Source organism: Salvia splendens, chromosome 13 (assembly GCF_004379255.2).
Source record: "Salvia splendens isolate huo1 chromosome 13, SspV2, whole genome shotgun sequence".
Lineage (NCBI taxonomy): Eukaryota > Viridiplantae > Streptophyta > Magnoliopsida > Lamiales > Lamiaceae > Salvia > Salvia splendens.
The window spans coordinates 12,398,011-12,416,192 of record NC_056044.1 but is presented as its reverse complement, the minus strand read 5'-3'; the positions used below and the strand labels follow the sequence as shown (position 1 = coordinate 12,416,192).

At 38.5% G+C, this 18,182-nt stretch overlaps 1 protein-coding gene across 7 annotated transcripts; it reads left to right on the top strand.

Annotated features, from left to right (window-relative positions):
* Positions 1 to 944: 944 nt before the first annotated feature.
* Positions 945 to 12,537, top strand: LOC121760285 (mRNA-capping enzyme-like). Of its 7 annotated transcripts, none has more exons than XM_042155936.1 (18): positions 947 to 1,245; positions 2,266 to 2,465; positions 3,010 to 3,142; positions 3,572 to 3,726; positions 3,922 to 4,005; positions 4,113 to 4,175; positions 5,311 to 5,442; positions 5,526 to 5,738; positions 7,393 to 7,512; positions 7,611 to 7,660; positions 8,293 to 8,455; positions 8,572 to 8,712; positions 10,151 to 10,273; positions 10,437 to 10,535; positions 10,947 to 11,036; positions 11,136 to 11,214; positions 11,868 to 12,001; positions 12,089 to 12,537. In XM_042155936.1, the coding sequence occupies exons 2-18, from the start codon at positions 2,325 to 2,327 to the stop codon at positions 12,221 to 12,223; spliced, it is 2,055 nt and encodes a 684-aa protein (XP_042011870.1). In that variant the 5' UTR covers positions 947 to 1,245; positions 2,266 to 2,324; the 3' UTR covers positions 12,224 to 12,537. The 7 variants fall into 7 exon arrangements, 6 of the variants coding, with proteins under 6 accessions (XP_042011874.1, XP_042011870.1, XP_042011869.1 ...); XM_042155935.1 differs by having other exon boundaries at positions 948 to 1,245; positions 8,569 to 8,712; XR_006041863.1 differs by lacking the exons at positions 11,868 to 12,001; positions 12,089 to 12,537 and adding an exon at positions 10,725 to 10,797 and having other exon boundaries at positions 945 to 1,245; positions 8,569 to 8,712; positions 11,136 to 11,187.
* Positions 12,538 to 18,182: the final 5,645 nt, after the last annotated feature.

Here is an 18,182-nt window from a genome sequence, read left to right as displayed (position 1 = left end):
CTAATATATAAGTGAGGTCCACTTTCCACTAACTAATTTCTCCACTTTTCTTCATAAAGTCAAACAATTTCTTAAAACCCGTCCGAGTCAAAATGAAATTATGAATGACGGAAGGAGGGAGTAGTTAAAATAATGTTAGTGGATGATGAACCCACATTATTAGTTGTGGAAACGTTTCTATATAAAAATATGTACTATTCATAGAATAGAGAGAGTATTTTGATTTATTTTTTAATAAAAATGAGAAATTTAATCACATAATTTTGGTGTTTAATTATGTAATTTGAAAAATTTTAATGATCTAATTTTAATTTATTTAGTTTAATTTTATCTATAACAAAAATATAGAATAAATATAAGATTAATGATAAATATAAAATAAAAAAATGTAAAATTAATCTTAATATACATAATTACGAAGAGAATTGTGAGATTATTGAAATTATGATTATGATAATGATATAGGAGAATCTACAAGGAAACACAAGCATCTCGCATTTCAGATGCAAAACAAAACTCAGTACACCCCTGCTTGCCTAAGAGCATCTCCAATGGTGGACGTCCGGTCGGACATCCGCGACGGGCGATCGGGACGTCCGCCATTGTGGCAGGGGAGGTCGGATACGGACGTCCCGTGAGGACGTCGGGTGTCATCGGAAGTCGGCGCGACGGGCGGACAGACGTCCGTCATTGTGGCGTGGGTCGGACGTCCGGGTCGGACGTCGGTGCGACGGGCAGGCGGACGTCCGCCATTGCGGGAAGTCCTAGTGGGAAGGGCGATGGGAAAGGCGGATTGTGAAGGGGATGTCCTAGTGACGTGGCAGTGGGATGGGAAGTACTAGTGACGTGCCGGGAGGTGTTTTCGGGATGTCCTAGTGGATGTCCGAGTGAGACATCCGCCCACTGGAGATGTCCTATGCTACTCTTAATTTCAGTTCGACCCCTCCACTTCATACTATTTATACGACTCGTCTTCAATTAACCCCTAAACATATGTATCTGTATCAACTCTCACATTAATATACACTTTCATGGATTGAATTGAACCCTCGTTTGCGATCTTTTTCTCTACAACCACGGGGGTTTTTGACGGAGCTCAACTGCGATTCCATTTACTGCTGCAATCTGGAGCTGAGGTGGAGGGTTTCTGCTCGATTTTATTTATCATTTCGCCGTCGCAACAGTTGGTTCGCGGCGACAATTGCTGCCTTCTCATTCCCATTTCGGTCTGCTTTTCCTCTCGAGGTTGGTGCTCGTTTTTCTCTTTATTAATTTTTGATTCATGACTTGTTTTTTTTGCGGTTTTCTGTTTTTATTTTGTTTGAAGTCGTGGTTTATTTGGGATTCAATTAGAGCAAAATTGCTGTATTGGACTATATTTGAAGTTGTATGCAGCAAATAAGAGAGAGAAGGGGACTAGATTGGGAGTTTTGGATTTTTTTTACTGGGTTTGGTTTTGAGCAGATGATATTATGAGTGAATTGAATATGTAATGATAGTCGTGGTAATTTTGCAAACTTGTGATGCCGAAGTTGGCGTTATTTGTTAATGGGATGTGAATGTGCTATTGGATTATTATATGATCCGTTCCAATCAATTTGGGTCCCTTATTGCCAATCTGCTGAATACAGTCGACCATTTTGTACGTTGCATGCTCCTTCACCTTCCTATTGAATGTTTATGTCTTTATGGATATTGCTAAACTCCTACTAGTAGTTGTTCTTAATATTTTGGCATCCATTTTTTTGTGATTTGTAGAGGCCACATACTTTGGATGGAAACATGAATGGGTTATTGCAGCATTTTTGTATTATTTTGTTGCAATTGGAGCATGCACCTGTTGTTAGGGCTGATTTGCAATACACCTGTTTACTCACCTTTCCTGTTGGAGCTGTAGTTTGGCATCACTTTTAAGTCATAGATAGCTCTAATTTTTTCTAAGAAAGTAGAAACTTTTTTGCTAAAATTATTAAGTAACTTCTTAAAGAGTAGTTTTGTAAGGAGGAAAGGAACTCATTGGTTAATTCTTTTCAATCTTTTTGTTTTGTTGATCATATTTTCCTCCATTTGGCTTTACTGTAGTCACTTCCCAAGGTATTCCGTATTTCCCTGCCATCAAATGCTAAATAATAAAATTTGCCTATAATTATTTAATACGAGAGGGGTGCAGTGGCAGAAAGGACTCCGATCCCCATTACTTTTCTGGTAGGCTAGTATCTATATTTTTGGGTCTGGCAATATATTCTGTAACGATCTAATTTGCAGGAAAACAAAATTACAATCTCCACTGCTGCATTCAGAAAATGCTTGTGATTGGAACTTGAATGATTGCCAGCATGGACTTGAATGCCTCCCCAGAACCAGAAGAAGATGAGGTTTTTCCCAAACCACAGTCAGAAGAAGATAATGTACAATACTATGAACATGTTGACCATGAGCAGAGTGGTGCTTCGATTGCACGCCGGGTACCGTTCTGTCTTATTTTGAACGAGCTAGATGGGTTTTGATTATTGCAATGTTAGTGGCAAAGCCTGTCTTTAGATTATGATAAATACGACTATAGATCCTGGACAAATATGCAAAGACATATATTAGTGTGTCATGCTATGATTAGAAGTCACACGTTGGTAATGACTAATGATCTGAATACCAGCCCTTGCATCTTTTAATCTCAATGTTTTTGCAGAATGGGGGAAGTCTTGTGTGACTCTATGTGAGTTCATCGTATGTTTTAGCTTGAATGTATGCGTTAATCAGAAGAAACCATATAAGATAATATACTGGAAGCTATAACATTGGCGCCAGACACTAATCTGCATACTTAGAACCTGGTAATTGTGATTACCCTATTGATCAACCTTAATATATTTGCTTACTTTCCGATTACCCGGTCCACCTTTATGTTACTAAATAATTTGTTTTCAATAAATAGATATATTTTTATGGTTACCCGGTCCACTTTCCGATTACCTGGTCCACCCTATCTCTACACATGTTCTTTTGCATCAGGAGCGTGAAGAAAGGATCCTAAGGATGCGCAGACAGCATCCTGATGACAGACCCTCTTATGGTTATCAGCCAAGTCAGCGTGATGATGTGTATAAAGCTAAAAGGCAGAGACCTAATAGTAGACTTCCTCCAGGTGAGCTGTGTGGCATGTCTTTGGGTTGGTTACAATGCAATGAGTGCAAAATTAAAATGATATTAAGGGATAATTTTGTATATTATGTACTTATTTCTGTTTACTATTCTTTATTTCCCGAACAACATTCTTTATTTACTATTCTGCCCATGTAGAAAGAACCGATGATTTTCTGACCGAGCTTGGATTGAAGGATGCTTTTATGTTAAATGGGAACTGTGAAATTGTTATCTAGTCATCAATATTGTACTTACGTGGGAAAAAGCAAAAGGAGCTTGAAAGGGTTGATGTTGTGCTGTTTCTGGTGTCACAGGGATCCGTTCCGTATTAATATTTTCTTCTGTCCAGCTACAGTAAATTTGAACAGCAGTTGTTCTCTTCATCTTGGTAGTGATAACTATATTCAGAATATATAATGCCCCCCTGCAGGTTGGTTAGACTGCCCTGCATATGGGAGTGAGATAGGAGGTTTTTTGATCCCTTCAAAAGTTCCACTAGGCGAATCATTCAATGAAGAAATTCTACCTGGTAAAAGATATTCATCAAAGCAGGTGGTTCATCAACAGAGAGTTTTAAATAGAAAGGTGCATAACTATATTGCTGCTTGTTGGTATTCTCATTGTATTCTCTAATTTCTAATATAGGTAAGCAGTAAGATCATGAAGTTTTAAATTAAATTAGTCTACAGAAAAATTGACTAAGTGGCAGGAAGATGTTACCTCTGCTTGTTATTTCAAGGAGGCCAAAGCTGAATATAAGTTTCTACTGTGTATTTCCAGATCGGTTTGGTGATTGATTTGACCAATTCAAGTAGATACTATAATCTCAATGATTGGAGGAAAGAAGGCATTAAGCATGTCAAGGTGTGTAATTTCCTCTATCAGCCTCCTCCCTGGATTTTTATTTTCTGTTCAAATCACTCCTTAATTTCTTGGTCTTCAACCCCCCTAATTCATTGTCTTCTCTTTAGATTCCATGCAAGGGGCGTGATTCAGTGCCTGAGAATGAGGCTGTAAATAAGTTTGTTTATGAGGTACATTTATCGTTTTAGACAGATAAAGACCTGGAATCTGTTTCTTAATATCTCAATCTCCTTTTCTGCAACAAATGTCTGGTGATAGCGTATAAGATTACTTCAAAAGGGTAATTATTGTGATATCAAGGTTCAAGATGTTTTTTTGAATAACAAACACAGTAACTTGATATGGTTGCTATTTGGTGTCAAGACGTTAACTTAACCTTTTATGCTGTGTAAAACCCCCTTTTCCTCTTTGTGTGCAATCAATCTAACTGTCTACGATAGTAAATAAATCATTATGATAAAGATTGATCTTGTATAACTGCATTGCACATTGATGCAGGGCTGCAGAGAGTCGTCCATTTAGGTTGTAAGACAGATTGTGCAATTCTGATGAACTGATACATCTTTTAGCAAAAAGAATAAGTTAGCAACCTCTCAAAAAATATTGTACTTTGTACATAAAATTTCTCTAGTTTACAGCCTTGTGCTTTTTACATACATTGGAAACTATTAGTTTTTTTTATTTACATAGAGCCCCATTACATATTAGAAGTGTTAAGTTGAAGAAGCTCATCAGGAGTAAGAACATGTTTTCTAGCTTAGTCATCTTATATGAGTTCCTAGATTCTCGTTTTTCTTATTTGTGAGATATTAATAAGTACTAATTGGTTGAACCATATCAAAGATCAGAGTTGTCACCTTGACGGGAATAACCTCACTAGTCAACATGGTAAATGATTTATGGGAGGTCATATGATTTAAGGGATCTGACATGAGTTCCTAGATTCTTGTTTTTTTTATTTATAAGTATTAATTGGTGAACCATATCAAAGATCAGAGTAGTCGCCTTGACGGGAATAACCTCACTAGTCAGCGATGTAATTGGCTTATGGGACGTGATCTGATTTAAGGAAAGGTCTACTTAACGCTCTTTGCTGTTAAAGGTCTACTTTAACTCTCTTTGCAGTTAACTAAACACTTGCTTTGCTATTTGCTTCATATAGCTTTTCCTTTTTAGTTATGCATATAACATATGTTCATTGAAGTATTTATCTTTTTATATATTTCACTTTAAGGTGAATTTTGTTAGCTTTATATTCTAAGTATATATAATTTTTTAGTTGTGTGCACTGCATGTGTTTATTAGGTCCAACAATTTATGTCTCGGCAAAGGCAACCCAAAAAGCATATTCTTGTTCACTGCACACATGGGCATAATCGTACAGGGTATATGATTGCCCATTATCTCATGCGTACATCGCCTATGTCTGTCACTCAGGTTAGATAGTTGTTTATTTATTTGTTCAGAAGGTTTATATTTGTATTGTGACTATTGTCTCTACTTTGTTTCTTGTTTGGCAGGCAATCAAGACATTTTCGGAAGCACGTCCACCTGGGATTTACAAACCAGACTACATTGATGCTTTGTATAGTTTTTATCATGAAAAGAAACCAGAGATGGTTGTTTGCCCTCCAACCCCAGAGTGGAAAAAATCTTCTGAACTGGATCTGAATGGCGATGCAGTGCCAGATGATGATGATGATGATGATGGAGATCCTACAGCTCCTCCAGATGTACGTTCATGTGTTCTTGTGTCTATGTATTTGTGTATATATATATATATATATATATATATACTAGTGCCCTTCCACCCTTAAAAGTCATAACATCCTCCCAACCCGCTGCCACGTGACACATATAATGCAAAATAATAATGCTATAATGCAAAAACATTAGTGGACGTTGGAGATGGAACTCCGCTGATTGCATTATATATGGTTTATTTTGCATTATAGATGGTTTATTTTGCGTTATAGACATAGACTATCTATAAACTGTCTACAATGCACTGTCTATATATATAAACAACATATTTTGCATTATAGACAGACTATGTCTATAATAAAAAATAAACTATAATGCAAAATCTATATTGCAATCCACAGAAATCCATCTGCAGTGTTCACTAATGTTTTTTGTTTTTTTGCATTATTATAGCGTTGTTATTTTGCATTGTATGTGTCACGTGGCAACACGAGGTTGGACGTTATGACTTTAGATTAGTTATTTTTGAAGTACATCCCTATATATTTTCATCTACAAATCTAAACTGAATTGAAAGATACATCTTTCACTTTGAAAAGCTCTGTTTTAGTGCAAAAAAAAAGCTCTGTTTTAGTGCCTCTAGTTTCTTTGTCTTGCTCATCAATATCTTACCATCTGATCTTGAGCATATAACATATAGAAGACTAATGAGACACGAACAACACCAACATATGATGTGTTAGGATCAAGTCTGCAGATTGCTAGAAATTTAATATAACAGAACAGAGCATAAAACAGCATATTGACGGACTACGATCTGATAAAAACTAAATGAACAAATAAAATAAAAGAAAAATGCTACTCCTATACTTAAGAGGCCATCATCTGAAAAGGCCACAGCAAGAAAGTTGAAATCTCAATATAATTCTGAATGGTTCTTCTGCAGAATACAAAGCCCTATTTATAATAACTAATAAAGACTCCTAATTAATTATTATAATAATCTAAAGGATAAACATGAATACAAGATTTCTAACAAACTAAAATATCTGAACAATTAATTAATACTCCCTCCGTTCCATGTTAATTGAGTCATTTTTCTATTTTGGGAAGTTCCAAGATAATTGAGTCATTTCTATTTTTGGCAAAAAGTAACACTCTTTTACTTTATTCTCTCATCATCTCTCTTACTTTATTCACCATCAAATTAACACACTATTCTTAATCCCCGTGCCGAAAAGAAGTGCCTCTATTAACAAGGAACAGAGGGAGTATCTAAAAAGATAAACTTGAAAGATATCTGTACTATGTAGCTAATAAGTAAGGGGTAAACTTGAAAGATATCTGCGGAATATATGGATGGATTGTGCTCTATCAATTACCTCCCTCTCGAAACAGCCTTGTCCTCAAGGTTGGTGTTTATATTATCTACGAAGCATGTGCTCTGACCGTGGGGGCTCATACCCCTCCGTTAGTGAGGATGACTGCACGCAAAATGGAAGATCGTGCAGAGGATGAAAGGTCAGAAACAATGTCCAGTAAGGCAGCAACCAATGTGGAAGCCAGTGGCTGTGTGCTATAGTTTCTGAAAAAATTTACTCTGGCTGCTTAAATTGATGGCCGTGAATTTCGGTCATATTCATCAATGTCTTCCCTGTCTAACCTTGAGCATGTAACATATAGGAGACTAATGAGACACGGACAATGCTTACAAATGATGACCTTCTGGGAGATAACATTCCCAGTGACCAAGAAGTAGTGATGCGGCAGTTTGTATACCAGACTATGAAGTTGCCTGGAGGGGTATGTTCTCCTGGAGTGTAGTGTTTTTATTTATAGTATATGGCAATATGCTACAAGCCTACAATGTTGCTGACAAAAGGGATTTTATTCATCTGCAGGTTAGAGGACCTCAGCACTTTCCTGGCTCCCATCCAGTTTCTCTCAACAGGTCTTAGTCGTCTTCTAGATATCTAAGTGCGGCTGTCTGTGTGCAGTAGGATGCTATATTAAACTGTTTGGTTTTGCATGAAAATATTACACAACATTCACCTTTTTGCTGATATTTATCAATCCATTCTCATTCGCATTCTATATTACCACTTTTAGATTGATGCTACTGGGACATCTTACACTCAAGTATTGCTACAGTTCTAGCCATTTAGTTCGAAAATTCTTAGGAGCTTCACAAACTGAATAAGAACCAAATCCTTTTCCTCACACATTCAATATTTATTTTTGACAACGCCTGTGTTAATCCTACAAAATGGGAGGTCTCACTTGGATTGAATTGCTAAAAACATTTAGCAGTGATAATCTTAAATGTGCTTTGGCCTATTTACTTAAAGAAAAAAAAATAGTGAAACTTATTTTTAATGCTCTACTAGTATAGGTGCATAATAGTCTCAACATCCATGTAGCCTAAAAATTCTACCAGTACTTGATTGAAGAAATGGACATTCACTTGAATTATATCTGATTACAGTTTCCTGTTAGCTTTCAGATTGTCACCTGTATTTTGCCTTAGATTGGTACTGTCATTATTTTGTGAGCTGCTGATCTAGTTGTTCATGTATCTATCAGGGAGAACTTACAACTGTTAAGGCAACGTTACTATTATGCAACATGGAAAGCTGATGGTACAAGATACATGATGCTTATCACTATAGATGGCTGCTATTTGATAGATAGGCATTTCAGCTTTCGCAGAGTCCAAATGCGATTTCCTTGCAGACATACTAATGAGGTATGTAAATATACTACATATAATTTGAAATTGTGAATATCTCTGGATTTTGTTTAAACTGCACAGATAATTGTTCTTTATTGATTTTTATTTGTGTGGTTTTATTTCTTTAGAAGGGAGGGGCTGAGAGAGTGTATCATCATTTTACGTTGCTTGATGGGGAGATGGTAATTGATACTATGCCTGATACCCAGAAGCAAGAAAGAAGATACCTTGTTTATGATATGATGGCCATTAATCAGGTTTCCCTTGTAGAGGTATATATGGAAACATACGTCTGTTTAATGTTCCCTACTTTCCTTGATGACCATTATCTTGTCAGTTCCCAACTTTTCTGTTTTTCTTATTTATGTCTTTAATACTCCCCCCATCCAGGCCTAAGCAACACGATTCTATTTTTGCATAGGAGTTTAGGTAGTGGTGTTTAGTGATTTAAATTATAAATAGTAAAGTAAGAAAGAGGAAAAGAGAATAAAGTAGGAAAGATAAGTGAGTTAATTTTTTCCAAAAAAAGAAACGTCTCACTTAGGTTGGAGCTTGGAAACATCCTAAAAAAGAATACGTCTCACTTAGGTTGGGACAGAGGGAGTAAAATATTGGCATTGGACAGTTGGCATTTTGGTAAAATATGTATCTTGTCTATTTTTACTGTTCAGCATTTAATCTAACTGTATCAGCAATGGCATAATAGTGAATCATTAACATCAGATGTGGGCATATTTACTTTGTCAATAATATCATCAAACTAAGTTTTTGTTCGGTTGATGAAAACTATCTCTTTAATGTGTCTAAGGTGTCCTCAGTTTTCATGGGAGACTATAAATCTTCAGTTTAAATGGGAATATGAGTATAGATGCTGATGGCTTAGTTCTGAATTCTGATCAAGACGAGGGATGGACTTGCCACAGCAAATATTTGTGATGACACGTCTGCTGTATAGGTTTTTCTTTTTCTGTATTTGAGGCTAGGAGAACTTGCTACAACCTGCTTTTTATTTCACTTCTCTTCCTGTATTGGAAGAAAACATTTTCTTTACTATTAAAATGGGTCCCTTTTTTAAACGTTATTGATTTTGATTCTTTTGTAATATTGATCTTTTGCACTCACACAAATGGATCATCTTTGAAGGCTATCAGTATGCACTCATTCTGTATAGAATCGGATACTTTTTTCTTGTTTTTTGTTCGAGAAAGGAGATTTATTAAAAAATTTGGAACATGGACATTATAATTTGTTTACTTTTGACATGGCATTTTATATTTGCTATAATGAAGAATGCATCTCTAGGGTGACTAGGTTTGTTCTCTGACACTCCAATCAATGGATGTCTTTAACTATTGGCAAACGCATACTGTCTTCCCATAATCCTGGTCCAGTCCTTTTGTTTCAGCCATTTAACTGTATACAATACCACTATTGGCAAGTGACTATTGTTTTTCCTTGTTGCAGGTGTAAGTCTATTTGTTTAAGTAATGTAATATATAGCATTACTGACCAGCAATTTTCATTTTACCTTGTTGCTGGTCCATGCTATTTGTTCGTCATTTAAGTGTATATATCCACTCATGTTCAGTATTGGAAGTTGTCCCTAGATTATTCTTTTCCACTACTAATAATTGTTTATTTTCTTTTTTCATTTTTTTTGCTCGTCTTATGTGAATATAGTTCTCTCTAAACTAATCTACTTCCCTGCAGCGACCATTTTATGAACGTTGGAAAATGGTTGAGAAGGAAATCATTGAGCCACGGAATTTTGAGAGACAACACATATATCAGAGTCAAAACCCTTACTATAGATATGAATTGGAGCCTTTCAGGGTTTGTAATCATCTTACTTTTTTATGCTGACCTCTCCCTATTCTTCACTAGCTCTGTATGATCATGCTTGTGCATTTTGATGTACTATGCAAGTGTGAATCCCAACATTTTTCGTCTATCTACTCATGTATTGTGTATTTTGCTATATTACCTAATCTGACAGGTAAGGAGGAAAGATTTTTGGCTTCTTTCTACTGTGACAAAGCTCTTGAAGGGATTTATTCCAAATCTTTCTCACGATGCAGATGGTCTTATTTTCCAGGTGCTTAAAAGACTGGAACCTGTATCTAACTTTTGATGTCCTTTTTTATATACTATGATAATCTTGATTATTGTTTCACCTGGCTAAAATTCTTTGACTTGGACTTGGTTTGATTTTTATATTGATTAATGACGCTCACCTATTAGTGTTGCTAGAACATTGGAAACATTGAAAATTTCTTATGTGAAGGATGACCGAGTGAGTATCATGTCGTTGATGAATATTTGAGAATTGTGCCGCATGTCCTAGGAGTTAAGTCTTGGTATGCATTACAGCTACCCTTTGGTTGAGTAGTATATCATAATATAATGTTGGTCCTTTGCACCTTAAGTATAATGTTCTTTTAAATTGTGAAGTGGAATATGCTGATCATCTTATAATAATTGTTATCTGCCACCCTTATCATGGCAGGGCTGGGATGATCCTTATGTTCCGCGGACACATGAGGGTCTCTTAAAGTGGAAGTATCCCGAAATGAATTCAGTAGACTTTCTCTTTGAGGTTTTCTTTCTTTAACTTTTCTGTAAACCATTAAATGGCACCTAGTTTCTTATGACCATGTCTTATAATTTGATTTTCTATCTTCTCCGATGCTTACAGATGGTTGAAAGTCACCAGATTCTCTATCTCCATGAGCGCGGGAAGAAGAAATTGATGGATAATAGGGTTGTGTTTCCCGGTCAGTATGTCTCTGTTTTAAAACACTCTAACTGGATAGCTTGTTTGCGACTAGGTTGAGTTCAATGAGTTCCTCAGCTCAAAATTTACGTATCTATCTGTCATTAAGATGTACTCCCTCCATCCCATAAAAATATGTGCACTTTTTTTTTCGTTCGTCCCATAAAAATATGGGCATTTCCATTTATGGAAAGTTATCCCAATTTATTACCTCTAAACATCAAGTTATTTACAACTTATACCACCATTAAAACACTAATAATAATGGGGGTCCCACTATTCACTACCACTACTTTAACTACCCTTCTCCTCATCTCTTTTACTTTACCAATTTTGTCTTAATTCCTGAGCCATATTATATAACCATATTTTTATGGGATGGGGGGAGTGTAATGCTTGCCATGCGTTGAATGGAAGTTTACAAATTACTCTCCTTGTAATAATTTTGTCTGTTTATATCTTTGTCGGGGATGTTGGAAGCACATAGCATGATCCTTTGTAGCTAGTAACTTAATCTGTAGGATGTCTATTTGATTCCGCTTTAGCTAAATATTGGTGGAGCAGAGAATATCACTTCTGCTTGCATAGATTTTCCGTTCTTAATCCTAGTGAATGCTTGCCTTGGTTGGGTTTTTCTTACTCCCTTTACTGCAGACGATGGGCCTGATGCATCAGCATATAATGGTAAAATTATTGAGTGTTCGTGGAACTCCAAGGAAGACGCGTGGGTTTGTATGAGGGTCAGGGTGGACAAAGGGAACCCGAATGATTTCAACACATACAGGAAGGTACGATCCTAATCTCATTTTAATTTGGTTTTTTACTTCAAAACTGCTTCGGCGCCAAATCACATCGTTCTGAAACTAAACAATTAGGTGATGAGAAGTATCAAGGACAACATCACCGAAGATGTATTGTTGAACGAGATCAATGAGATCATCTGTCTTCCAATGTACTCTGATAGGATACAAAGCGAAAGCAAAGTGCACAATGCATCACGTCGTAGGTGAACAAGAAGTTCGATAAATGAAGTGCACCTTTGGAGAAAAATTACTTCTCTGCAGCACCTAATACAAAATGGAAGATCTGCAAGAACCAGCCAACGAGGAATGTTGTATGTAAACCGATCCGTGGGTGCACCATCTCATTGTTGTCGGAAATGATTCAAGAGGAATCATCTCCTGTTTTCCCCTCTTTTCTTAGCATAGTCGTCTTAGGTGATTCAATAGGATGATGATCCTTTGTATATTATTGTTATCAGCTGCAGTTGCCTTGAATAGTAGTTGGTAAATTTGTTTCAAAGAAGTGTGAAGATTTTAATTTATTTGTGCCGTCTTCGATCACCAAATTTTGCTCGTGTCTAAAGTTGAGCAAATTATTCAAAATCAAAGTTTTCAGTCTGATCAGGTTAAGAATTTATAATCTGGTTTCAAATTTTGAATATTTGGTTATATTGTATTTCATTTTTGGTTAAATTCAAAATTGAATTATAATATTTAAAGAGGCCTCAAACTTTGCTTCATCACTAGGTTTGCTGCCACAACAAGTGTGTGAGTTGGCCAAGCAATAGAGAGATTAATGCCCTCAAACCTATTGCTACAAGTCGCTACAGTCTACCATCTTTATCTTTATGTTTATCCATACTATCATAACAAGAGGATGATAAATTGTCATTATTTATTCTTCAACCAGTGTCTACCTGGGGGTAATACATAGTCCAAATGTTTTTCAAATACGAAAAATTAGAAGAAAGAATAAAAAATAAAATACAACAAACAAGGTTAAAAAAAAGTAAAGATTATGACATTAATAAAGTGGAGCAAAAGAAATATAAAAACTTAAATCTATTCAAATTAACAAAATACAAAAGAAAATGATGTTCATAAATTTTGGAAAACTTCAAATTATTAAGAGACCACATGGGAGCAAGAGTTATCTAATGAAATCATAAATTGATTAACTTCATCAACTACATCCAGAGTAGGAGCAAGAGTAGGCATATTGTGTTTTGGAGGCAAAAGGCGGCAATTAAATGGGCTACTCATGGAGAATGGAATTCCAAATTCTTCCATGGCTGGGTCAGACAGAAGAGGGTTAAGTCGAGGATACACACGGTTGAGGTTGGGGGCAAGCACTGACGGAAGAAACAGAAATCAAGGATTCGGCGACCGCATTCCTCCAGCAGCTTCTGACCTCGGATGTTGGGGACCTAGCACAGCCCGATTGATCTCTTATACATACATTGCCAGATTCGGTTGATCAGGAGGCTCTGTGTTCGCTGTCGCAGGAGAAGGAGGTTAAGGATGCAGTTTTTGGGATCAGTGGAGATAGTGTGTCTGGGCCGGATGAGTTTACTTCATTGTTCTTCCAGCACTGCTGGGACACTGTGGGGCGAGATGTGATTGCAGCTGTCGGAGACTTCTTCAGTAGGACGTTTATGCCCAGAAGCTTCACGGCGACCATGATCGTTCTCATTAGCCTAACCTGGTCACGTGGGGAGATTTTAGACCGATCAGCCTCTGCAATGTTACGAACAAGATCATCACAAAGATCCTGGCTTCGAGACTTGCACCTCTACTTCCCCTTGTCATTGCGCCGAATCAGAGTGGATTCAAGGGCCGCCTGCTTAGCGACAATGCTCTTCTGGCTTAAGAGTTGATACATGACCTGGGGAAGGAGCTCTCGGGTAGAGGGAGATCGCCCAACCTGGCTCTCAAGCTGTATATGGCGAAGGCATATGATAGAGTCCAGTGGTCGTTTCTACTCAAGGTTTTGGACACGATGGGCTTCTCACAGACCTGGGTAGATATGATCAGGAGATGCATCTTGTCATGTTGGTTTTCTGTCCTGGTGAACGGTGGCCCTGTAGGCTTCTTTCAGTCATCCAGGGGGCTGAGGCAAGGAGACCCCTTATCCCCTTCCCTCTTTGTGTTGGCGGCAGACTACTTATCTAGATGTCTTGACAGATTGATCAAGGGGAATAGAGAGATGGACAATAGATGTCGGAAAAAAGCCCCCGTTATCACTCACCTCTCCTATGCGGATGACATCATCATTTTCTCGAGGGCTCATAGAGAGGCGGTGGAGAAATTGGTTGGATGCCTAGATCACTACATAGCCGTATCTGGTCAGCTGGTGAACAATGGGAAGACGCACTTCTTTTTGGCGAATGAACACATGGAGTTCGCTGACGTTGTGGAGGAGGTTGGAGGATTTCAGAGAGGGGCGATGCCTTTTACATACCTTGGGGTGCCGATTTTCCGAGGAGCGAGAAGGGCAGACCATCTGTTGCCCCTTAGGCAGAGGCTGGTGGACAGGATCCACAGCTGGTCCCACCGACATCTTGCTTTTGGGGGTCGTCTGGCTCTGATTAAGAGCACCCTGGCCGCCATCCCGCTACACATTTTACAGGTTATGAACCCTCTGCTTGGATTTCTAGACGAGTTGGAGCAGATTTTGGCTAGATATTTTTGGGCACAGTTGGAGAGAAGAGGAAGCTGCACTGGATTTCTTGGAGACATATTTGCTTGCCTTTTGATGAGGGTGGCTTGGGTATTCGCCGCTTCAGGGAGGTGGTAGTGGCTTTTGGGTTCAAGCTGTGGTGGAGACTGCTAGCTCAGGACTCTCTCTGGGCCCAGTTCATGACCCAGAAGTACAGTATCCTTCCTTGTCATTTTCATACATCCCCTTGTTGGTCACATGATAGTCCTACTTGGCGTCGTTTGAGTCGTATTTGGTCATACATGCATGAGTATATTCGTTGGTCCTTGGGTGAGGGGAAGATCAGCTTCTGGGATGATGTCTGGCTTGGGACTAGCTCCATCCGGAGTCTGTGCGTCCCGGGAAATGATCCTCCTCAATCTCAGGCCGTTACATCATATTGGCATGAGTATGCATGGGATGAGGATATGCTGCATAGTTTATTTTTCAGGTTTGGCGTACCTCTCGATGTGATAGACCAGATCAGAGCCACGCCGATCGAGTTGGGGGCGAAGGATGTGAGGCGGTGGAGTCTGACTAGCCATGGCGAGTTCTCTGTGACCTCAGCCTGGGAGAGCATCCGGACTAGACTGCCGAAGAGGGAGATTTTTGGTATTATTTGGAACCAGGGGTTGACTCCTACCGTGTCGGTGTTCATTTGGAGGTTACTATTTGGTAGGCTGCCGGTAGATGAAAAGTTGCAGAGGAGGGCAGTTGAGTTAGTATCTAGGTGTCAGTGTTGTAGGTCTCCTTGGGTCGAGTCTCTCAACCATATCTTTTTTTCGAGTCAGTTGTCGATTTCTGCATGGGAGTACTTCGATGTCTGGTTTCCTTCCTCGCACACACCGATTCACACGAGCACCGATATTGCACTTAGACTAAGTCACTGGCGGAGGTCCTCTTTCCAGAGGGCTCCCGCCATGCATATTAGTTTTCTTGTTCCTTATTTGATTGCTTGGTTTCTTTGGACGGAGAGGAACGACTGCAAGCATGGCGGTCGTCCTTTTCGTCATTCACATGTTATTTGGCAGGTCACTCATCATCTGCATGTGCTAGTTTTGGCTGGCAGGATCACCTCGACTCATTGGAGGGGATGCTCGCCTCGGTTGATTTCATGCCTTTCTCCCCCAGACAGCGTGTTCTGCGGTCGCTCATGGTCCTATGGCGTCCCCCTGATGCACCTTGGGTGAAGATGAACACAGACGGCGCCTTCTCTACATCGACACTGGCGGCTGGGGAGGGAGGATTGGTTCGTGGTTCTGATGGAAGCCTTATGCGGGCCTTTTGTGCTCCGATAGCCGCATCATCGAGCTTTGAAGCGGAGCTTTTGGCTCTGATTCGGGGTTTGGAAATGGCTATGGAGCTTTCTACTCACATTTGGATAGAGCTGGACTCAGCGGCTCTGGTTAGTTTGTTGTCATCTAGACACTTTGGCTCCGCGGATTTTAGACACCATATGGCTTTGATCCGGAGCATGACAACTCAACGGCATGTTCGATTCTCACACATCTACAGAGAGGGGAACCGGGCTGCTGATTTTCTGGCAGGTAGGGGGGTCCAGACCCCTGCCCTTACATATTTTGATCCAATCTCTAAGCCTCGGTACCTAAAGGCGCTAGTTAGGATGGACCAGCTGGGATATCCTAACTTCCGTTTTTGACATAGAGATGTGGGTTGATCTAGATCTTCTGGTGGTTGATTTTGGTCCTTTCTGGTTTCTCCCCTTAGTGTATTTAGTCATCTTTTTTCCACTTGATATAATGGAGGATCTGTTAGGAATTCTTGTGTTCATCTAATGAGCGCAGCGGAAATTGCAGACAAGAATAACAGATCTAGATTCATAATCATATTGCAAGTTGAGCACGTAATACACAACGGAACTAAATCTTACTTGTTGTGTTGTTTTCTTCTACGATTGTGTCCTGCAAGTTGAATCCACTACTATCGAGGTCCACGTGTATTCTGATCCGATGCAGGAACAATTCCTCGGTACAATCGCTCTATAGAGAAAGCTAGGAATTCTCTACAAAGCTTTACGTATTTTCTCTCTAATGTTACGCTATTTCTCATCTCCCACAATGGAGAATAAATAACCATTATATATAGACAAAGAGTCATTAGGGTTATTAGATTGTTGGGCTTATGGACTAATTATAATTGTAGCCCAACTATAATTATTTAATCCATATTAATCTAATCTAGCCCATATCCTTTCAATCTCCCACTTGGACTAGCATTAGATATAATACGCAGTTCCAACTTTGTACCCTTGAGCGGATCCAAAATACACTTATAGTGTGACCCTTTAGGCCCTCATTATCGACGACGATCTAATCGAAGTCTGCACAAAACTCCTAGACTGCGTTGGCAGCATAGCTCGATATATGAAGGACGTTTACGTGAATTCGGTAAACAAGCCTTTACACAAAGTTTATAGTAACATCCTTTCATTCACGAACCACCCGATTGAGCCTAAGATTTGTCATGTGTCATCCAAATAGCTCAATCACTTTATCTCATCTTTATTAAATGACCCATTCGATCATATTCAATTACTTTAATTGAATATATCTTTGCATTGGCCAATGACTTAATGGTCAAGTAATATAGAGAATTTGAGTGTTCTCTCGAAATTCTAATCGAGGAATGAATCTCATTCTTGGCTCAACTACCATTTCCATTTATCTTATGATGTACCCAACACAAGTCCGTGTCTTAATCCTCCGAGGGGAGGCAAAGCGTTGTACAAGGTCAAAGCACATCACTCAACAAACAAAATGTGTAATGACCTCAGATCCAAGGACTATTACATACTTCATGTACTAATAAACTGTAGACACTTCACAAAACAGTTTAATAGTAGGGTATACCAATACTCTCCAAAGTATACCATGTGTCCATCACGAGTATCTAATATCTCATTGTTGTGAGAACAACTACATTCTCGAAGAATGTGATGCAAACCCCATGCTAACCTATAACATATCACCAATATCCCATTCTTGATGATCATTGGTTAGGGCTATTTTAGAATTATACTATATCATTAATGTCTCACACCATTAACAACAATCATAATTCAAGGGAACAAATATTTAGAATAAAATCAAACATTTAAAACAATTATTCCAATAAGTGCACAAAACCCATAGGAAATAAAATTTTCATATAATGTGATCAAGTAATATTGTCTCAACACAAAATGTTTCTAAGACATATAAAACTGTAACTCCCACTAATTCAAAGCCATCTACCAACATGCATAACACCTAAGCTCTCAAAGTGCTTGTTGTGTTTTGCTATACATAACGGTTTGGTGAAAGGATCAGCCAAGTTATCATCAGTGGGTACTCTTTCTAATTTTATGTCGCCTCTTTCAATTATTTCTCTGATAAGATGATATCTTCTGGGAACATGCTTGTTCCTGTTCGTAGCTCTGGGTTCTTTTGCTTGCGCAACAGCACCAGTGTTGTCACAATACAAAGGTAT

Excerpts from the sequence above, each read along its gene's own strand:
- LOC121760285 (XM_042155935.1), top strand. The coding sequence starts at position 2,325 with ATGATTGCCAGCATGGACTTGAATGCCTCCCCAGAACCAGAAGAAGAT. Across the intron at positions 8,713-10,150 it reads ATCAGGTTTCCCTTGTAGAG|CGACCATTTTATGAACGTTG; the intron begins GTATATATGGAA and ends ACTTCCCTGCAG. Across the intron at positions 10,536-10,946 it reads CAGATGGTCTTATTTTCCAG|GGCTGGGATGATCCTTATGT; the intron begins GTGCTTAAAAGA and ends TTATCATGGCAG.